Genomic DNA, 8654 nt, shown 5'->3' on the forward strand with positions numbered 1-8654 from the left:
GGAAAAAAAAACTGACATCGGAAAAATGTGTGTGTGTGTGTGTGTGGTTGTGAAGCTGTTGGACCATCTGATAAGAACTTATGAAGCCTCACAAATGTTAGAACTGAAGCCAAAACTCATGATTGTATCACTTCCAGAGCTAATAATGTAAAGATTGGAGGCTATTTTAGGACGTCAGGGTTCCCACACTTTAAGAAAACATTTTCCAGGACATTTCCAAAACCTTTCCAGGACCTTTTCCAGGAGTTTCTCTTTTTTCTGACAATACAGGACAGCTCTGGCTCACAGTGGTGGTCATTTATGGGTTTTTGTGGTTTGCTGGTCGCACAGATAACAACTCAAATCAAACAGAATTAACTTTATTTTACAGAAAATTAATCTTCTTACCCACCAGGTCATTAAAATAAAGTCAGACAGTAGTGTAAGAGTTCCTGATTAACAATTACCAACCACAACAACAAACGCAAGAGTGATTTATTTCCAGGATGTTTGGTCATTTTAATTAGTTTCCAGGTATTCCAGGAACCCTGAACGTCATTATCATGGAGCAAAGAGTCGGTCGGGGTCCGTTCTGAAAGGTTTCGGGGCCGACAGACAAACAAAATGTAAATAAATAAGAGAATAAGGGTCCAGGAAGTCCTTCGCACTGTTCACTGTGGCGGGGGGTTGGCGGTGGTGGCCTTTAAGATGCCTCGCAGGACCTTGTAGTTGTTGAGCGGTTGGTTCTCTTTGGGGGGGTAGCAGGGGCCGCGGTCCGTGGCGTAGGAATACGGGAACCGCAGCACCCAAAGACCGTCAGTCGGCAACACTAAATCGGTCTTCTCCGGGTGGAAGACCGGGCAGGGAGGAGGGCCGGGCTGCACCTGGAACACAGCAGGAAGAACAGCAGTGTCAGGATTAATGCGGCTTTCAACAGAGGGAACTTAAACCTGTTTCACCATACTGAGGAAAGAAAGTACAAAGAATATGAAGTTAAATCAGTGTTGGTTCCATGTTCACTTTCTTTTGTAGTTACAGCATCAATATAAATATTTCCCCCCAAAAAACATTTAAAAGCACATTTAAACCTGTTAAAATCATATTTAAATGAATATTAATGGATTTTTAGACTTCCTAAAGACCCTGTAATGTGACATTTTTATTAAAAACACATTCATCCCTATTAAAACTAAATATATCTCTTATACCAGACTGTTTATTTGGTCTTATATCTTATCTTATATATTTTAATAAAACCCACTCCCCTAACCTCCTGCACCATCACCTATTAACTTCTTCTGATATGTATATATATATATATATATATATGTAGTAGTTAGTAGTTTAGTATTTTTGTATTTATCTGATGAAAATATACTCTAGCTCTACTGTATATACACTAATATACTGGATTAAATTGACAGTTTTGTACTATGGATACAAATTGTATCTCATTTTATTATGTAAATAATAATAACTATATCTGCTGCTATATATTAGCATTATATTGTCTGTTGTATTTGGAAAGAAGAATATAATTGGGATTATTTTGACAAATAATTTAGCATTTTTGTGACATTTTTGAGGCTCCGCACCAACTAAACAATGTTTTCTTACATCTGGATAAGAGGATTTGTACGTCAGTACTTCATTATAACTCACATTGTACCTTTATTAAACTATTTTAGCTTCTTTGATTTGAATATTACACTCTTCAGTCGTACTTTGATTAACTGTGCAGCCCTTCATGAAGTCTGTATTTACTGTAACACACTCATTAGTGTCAGTTACCATTCATTTGTTACATAAATGATAAATGGAGCTACTTTAACACCTAAATCTGAACTGTGCCACTTCTTCTTTGTGTTTTGGTGGCGGTAAACAAATTGAGCTTCCAAAACTCTGCTTCCAGAAAATGTGATGATTTCTACAGAAACTCATCCAACAGCGTCTCCGGCTCCAACAAACCAACGTGCTTCACTCCAGAGAGCGGAGCCGACGTCTCCGTCAGTCAGTTCTGAAACGGTTTCACTAACAGGAGACACAACGTATACACAGGTGTCCTTTACAAGCCTGGTGTGGAGTTTATACAAGCTGTTTAAACCTTTATCAATATGGACGACGTGCTACACATTGTTCGATTTACCTGTAAACAAGAGACAATTATTAAATCATTTATATTTATTTCATCTATAAAAAGGTCCATTGATCAACTATTCGCTTGTTTTCGTTACCACCATGAACGTGTCCCCACCTCACTCTGTTTACTTTTCACCTCTTTTTCTTCGGCTTTCGTCCTTTCTTTTTTATGGATGATATTGATCAGTATACACTGTATCTTTATGGATGATATTGATCCTGTATTGACAGTCAGACTGTGGACATATGACGGCCTTTTAGCATCGTGTTTCTAGAGTTACGTGGTTTTGTTAACGAACACGTTAGGAAATTGTTAAAATGTGATTATTTTTAAAGGGAGTTTGGTGCAGGGAGCTTTTAGTTGGATTCAAACTGCTGATATGGATCATTGTTAACGTTTAGTCTCCACTACAGAAACACTAGCTAACTGATAAAGGCTGATCAGGTTGATTAATGCTTTAATAATGGGAGTATTGATTACAATCATTAACATATGATCCACCAAATGAATCCGGACTTCTTCGCTAGCTGCGGCTAACAGGCTAACGTTAGCTTAGCAACATTAGCAGAGAGAGAACCAACCTTCTCCTCGGAACTTCCTTTCAGCTTTTAAATCCGCGTCTAGCAGGTCCCGGTGGTCCCGGTGGTCCCGGTCCCGGTCCCGGCGGTCCCGGTGTCGGTCCATCGCTGAATAATCCACGGGGTTTCTTTCTCCCGGTTGAACGGACAGTTTTACTGCTCGCACTGTGAAAGGAAGTCACACACGAGTACTTCCGGGGCGCTGTTTCAAAATAAATCTTTCTGTTTATGTTTTTTCTTTATAGCCGAATATAAATCCTCCGGTTCAGGTTCGGGGAGTAACGGAGTAACGGAGTAACGGACACTGTTAGTGTCTGCTAGTTACTCCAAAAAATGTAATAAATTACTTTTCAAAAGTAATATTATTACTTATTACTCCCTATTATTATACTATAATACATTAATACATACAATATAGTATATACACACACACACACACACACACACACATAATAATAATACATTGTCTGTGTGTGTGTGTGATTGAGACTCAGGGCGTCCCTCCACCTTCGCGAACCCGGACCCGGTGGGCTAACTGTCTATATAATTATGATCAGAAGTTAATGATATTTTCTTTTTTCAATTAATTATTTCACTTTCTCCAGTGGTTTCATTGGGGGGCGGGGGGGGGCTCACACCCTGGTTAAAGCTACTATGGGGTTGACCTTTGCTCCCTTACATAAACGTTGCGTGGACACGTAACCTTTTATATCTAGTACATGTGTATCACAAAACTATAACACTTCTAACTTAAGAACATAATATATTTAGATATTTTATAACATATAAAAACTGAGTTTCTGTGCTCCTCGTGTACAGTCTGAACCACGTGCTGGAAACAGAAAGCATTCACTGTGCAGTTCAGGGACTGATGAGAAAGGTAATAAACATGTTACGGTCTAATATTGGCTGAGAGGAGGTTTCACTTCACTGCTCATTGGTGGAAACCAGCAAGTCAGGACCAAACTCAGCAAGGTAAAGTGTTAGGGACTTAATACCAAAAAAAACAAAGTAAACAGAAGACAGTAGACTTTCCCACAATGAGTTGCATATATTCAAAGCTAGCGAACTGTGTGAACTCCTCTAAGTAAGTATCACAATGTACGGTTGGCTTGCACTTTAAACTTCACTAATGTTAATAATTAAAGTTATTAATGACAGTTTGCAACCTTCAGTTAGAAACTGCTGCTCTGAGTATCTTCAGGGCTTCCTGAGCACGTATGGCTTAAAGACAAATACAAGAACCTTAAATAGTTCGGTCCAGTTGAGCTGTGTGCTATAAGATCGCAGTAAATGTGTGTGCTAAGGCATTAGATTAGAGACAAACACTCTCCTGTCCTGTGGAAGGATGAATGAGGAGAACTGGATACAGCGTGGATATGAACACCATCATAAACGTTCAGTGGGATTTGGTCATTTAGTGTACATTTAACCACTAGCTCACAGCTATGCTAGCTATCAATGAACTATTTTCTAAATGTGTACATCCATTTGTTCAGCAGCACAGCATTTATATTTTACTTCCACGATCCAAAAATGATCAACAGAATACTTATTAGTAGTGTCCAAGGCAAAGTGCTGCAGGAGGAGGCAGCAGCACTCTTCTCTCAACCTGCTGTTGAACAACCAGGAGGAGGCGCTGCAGTGTACAACATACTGCTCAACAATGAGCAGAACACTGAACATGACCCTGTCCCGAATTTTTGGGAACATGTTACAAGGATCAAATTCAGAATGAATGTATATTTACAACAAACAAGAAAGCTTCTTACTTTGAACATTAAACATCTTTTAAATAAACAAAACGAATGAACAAATCATATATACAATGATCATTCTACTCATTACACAGTAAAAGCTAACATTTAGCTCAAAATGACGTCAAAACAAACAACCAAACTTTTCTGTTTCACACCAGCTGAGTCCATCCAGTGTCCTATCTTGTTTAAAACAAGTTTCTCACCAGAGCAAAAATCAAATCTGTGAAAACAGCCGCTGAAACAGAAGTTAGTAAATACTTTACTTGGGGACTGAAAGTGGACTCAGTACATTACTCACCAGAGTGAACATCGGACTCTCATTCAGAATAGTTACAGACGTAACCACCAGACTGTTGCTCTGATTCCATGATGCATTTCTAACTTATTTTTCTGTAACAGCTGAATAGGCAGCTTCATTCCTGCTGCTGCTCACCTGTGTGAGTTCTCATGTGTAACTGCAGATTACTCTTTTGACTGAAGCTTTTACCACACACTAAGCAGCTGAATGGTCATGTTTGACATTTAATACCGTTTGAAGAAACAAAGAAACAAGACTTTTATGAAAATAAAGTTTACTGATTGCATCCTGAAACTTTAGGATACATGGACCCATAAACTGAAATTAATGAGTTATGTTTATAATTTTTCCTGTTATTTTTTTTAACATGGGATTCAACACATTCAAACACCACACAGGGTGATCGATATATGATACAGGAAATAATAAATAAAGTACAGAAAATACAACCATCATCATTCTACTGATTAAACAGACAAAGAATAAAAAATATTCACCAAAAGTGAGAAAAGTTAAAGGGATGTTCCTGTATCGTAATGTAAATAAGTGATATGAGGGGTGGAGTCATCAGAGGGTTAGGGTTACAGAAATGTATTAACCCTCAGATAGTTTATAATGTGGTATTTGTCCTGTTTTGTCTCTGTTTGACATTAATATCTGCCTATACTATTTACCTTTACCTATAATATGTGTCTTTATTCAATTTACATCATTATATGATTTTATATAAAGCATATTGTCATCTAGGGATTCACAATTCATCAAATCCAAAATCCAAATCGTAGAAGCTGCAATCTTTTGATAAAACATTATAATGACTTTATATGGCGCTGCCTCCACTCATTTTATGTGACGTTATTGGTCAACTGCTTCAGTGTATTGTTTTGGTGGTATTAATAATTGTCAATAATTAATCAACATTAGAATACTAAAATATAAACTGCAGCTTTAACTATAGCTGCAAGTGTTCACAGCCTCATGGAAGTGATATCTCACAGTTCTAATTTGGCTTTTCCAAAGTCATTCTAATAATCTGATAATCTGATCTAATAATCTCTCTCTGGTGTCTGAATCTGGTCTGAAGTGCGTCTCTGACCTCCCACTCAGTGGAGTCCCATCAGCTTCAATGAGACAAGAGGACTCAACTCTGTCTTTCATTGCTTTCAGACAGGAACTGTTTATATTTAACTATAAGGCTTTATAACATTGCATCTGTGACACCGTTTGGCTCTGTGACCTTTAAACCTGACCGAGAATGTTTCAGAAGCATCTTATGTCCGACGGTGTTTACTTGTGTGATTTGTCTCCTCTGACTTCCGTCTGGAGCCACAGTGTTGATGTAGCATGAAATTTGATCCAGATCGGATTCTCTGTGCTGTTTCTGTGACCGTAACGCACCGCGGCTGTGGGGGTTACAAAAGGAAGTCGGGAAACTAGAAATGGTTTACATGGGGATTCCCGGGATTAAACCCTCATCCACACGGACAGGTTTGCACTGTGTGCATATTGAGTTGGTTGCGCAGGGTCTGGACTCTGGGCCGTATTACCTGGATCATTTTAATGTGAAATCTGAAAACACCTACAATGTTGCCCTGCTGTGTCGCACTGCCTCTGTGTATTTAACTCTGTAGAGGTTGTATTATGTGGTTTTTATCTGTTTGAAGGAAAAAGAAACTAAAAATAGAGACGAGTAGCATGTCTATAACAAAGTAAACTAATTCAAACTGGATTTGTTTGTTTATAACAATCAGTAAATGTTTAGTAATGGTTGGTAGTTAGTTAATCTGTGCAGTGACACACATTTCTGCAAAAGGTTCACGTACAGCTGACCTGCACCAACTGGATTGGCTAGTTGACAAAGATGAGGGAGAAATTTGTGTGAACAGCACAGAGATCTTACAACTTTAACTGAACACAAGCTGTGCCTGAGAAGTATTTACAACTCTGACTAGAAGAGTTTGACTCTTCCTGAATATCATATTGGATACCTAGTTAATTTCTCTGGTTGTTCCTGTATGATACTTCATGTGATTATTGAAGCTTTGCCTCCAGGTAAAACTTTTACCACAAACTGAGCAGCTGAATGGTTTCTCTCCCGTGTGAGTTCTCATGTGTAACTGCAGATGTCCACTTTCAGTAAAACGGTTACCACACACAGAGCAACTGAAGGGTTTCTCTCCAGTGTGGATTCTCAGGTGTTTTCGTAACGATCCGCTGCAAGAAAAATATTTCATACACACTGAACAACCATATGGTTTTTCTCCAGTATGAATTCTCATGTGTTCTTGCAGATTTTTCTTTCGCCGAAACCTTTTAGCACACTGAGAGCAGCTGAATGGTCTCTCTGCAACATCACTTATATCACTGTGGAGGACTTCATTATTTTTCTGAGAGTTTAAACTTGACTGTAATTCCCTGGTCTCATTACAATCATCAGTACCGACTTGAATCTGAAGTTTACAAGAGTCTGAAGTTTTTGAGCTGCTGGCTAGAGACTCCACCTCTCTGTTCTCTGTCTGGCTCGGCTGAAGCTGTGCGGATTCACGGACACACTTGTGCTTTTTGAGATTATAACGCCAAGCGAATCTTTTGCCACAAACACAGTAAAGGAATCGTTTCTCCTCTGTGTGGACTGTCAGGTGGTTTGTCAGATATCCTTTTTGAGTAAACCCTTTCTCACAAAATGAGCAGCTGAATGGTTTCTCTCCCGCATGAGTTCTCATGTGCGTCTTCAGATTTTCCTCACCACAGAATGTTTTGCCACACTCAGAACAGATAAAAGATTTCTTATCACTGCCGCTTCCTGCATCACTTACAGGGACTTCATTATTTGTTGCAGAGTTTAAACCTGACTGAGTTTCCCTGGTCTGTTTGCAATCATCATCTCTGACTTCAGTCTCAGGTTCTGAAGAGTCTGAAGTCTTGTCATCAGACTCTGATCCTCCAGAGTCCTCTCCAGCAGCTCCTGTTTCCCTCCGTTCAGTAGAGATGCTGGCTAGAGGCTCTCTGTTCTCCTCACTTTGGCTCTGAAGAGGCTGTGATGAATCACCAACACATTTGTGGCTCTTGAGCTCATGACGCCAAGCAAATCTTTTGTCACAAACACAGCAGCGGAATCGGATCTTCCCTGTGTGGCGTGCCATATGTTGCATCAGATATCCCCTCTGTGTGAATTTTCTACTACAAACTGAACAACTGAATAGATTCTCGTCTGTCCCCATGTCTTTCTTCAAGTGATGACTGTAACAAAGTCTTTTATCACACTCACTTTTATCACAATTATGGCATTCGACTCCCGAGTGCCAAACAAGTCTTTTGCTACAAATGCTGCAGTTTTGTTGTTGTTTCTCCCCGCTGTGGACAGCCATGTGTTGGAGCAAATATCTGTATATTGTATATTTCTTCCCACACACTGAGCAACTAAACTGTTTCTCCCCTGTGTGCGTTCTCATGTGTGTCTCCAGGAAGCCGTTTTTGGCAAATTTCTTCCCACACTCAGAGCAGCTGAATGGTTTCTCACCAGTATTACTTTTCTTCTCACTCACAGGGTTTTTGTTCAGAGAGTTCAGACCTGACGGAGGTTCTCTGCACTCTTCCCAATCATCACAACTGACTTCGATCTCAGCCACAGAAAATTCTGACGTCTTGTAATCGATGTCTGGTTGTAAATCTGGATCTGAGTTTCTGGCTGGTTCTGGTCCGTGGCTGAGATGCCAGTTAAGCTGCACAGAGCGGGGTCAGTCCCTGCTGTCTGCCCCGGAGACCCGGAGGACCCGGAGACAGCAGGCTAATGCTAATGCTAGCTAGGTCTCGTTTCCGCCTTCCAGCGACCGGAAGCGCTGGACGTTACACCGGGAAGCGCTGACGTTACAACCGGGAAGCGCTGACGTTACACCGGA

General features: G+C 39.9%; 1 protein-coding gene across 1 annotated transcript; it reads right to left on the reverse strand.

Annotated features, from left to right (window-relative positions):
• Positions 1 to 6113: 6113 nt before the first annotated feature.
• On the reverse strand, positions 6114 to 8450 carry LOC118332113 (gastrula zinc finger protein XlCGF57.1-like). Its single transcript, XM_035667267.1, has one exon. It carries the CDS (start codon positions 8205 to 8207, stop codon positions 6744 to 6746), a length of 1464 nt encoding a protein of 487 aa, XP_035523160.1. The 5' UTR covers positions 8208 to 8450; the 3' UTR covers positions 6114 to 6743.
• Between the last annotated feature and the right edge of the window lie 204 nt (positions 8451 to 8654).

Source organism: Morone saxatilis, unplaced genomic scaffold, assembly GCF_004916995.1.
Source record: "Morone saxatilis isolate NCDOM2014 unplaced genomic scaffold, NCSU_SB_2.0 Contig20, whole genome shotgun sequence".
Classification (NCBI taxonomy): Eukaryota; Metazoa; Chordata; class Actinopteri; family Moronidae; genus Morone; species Morone saxatilis.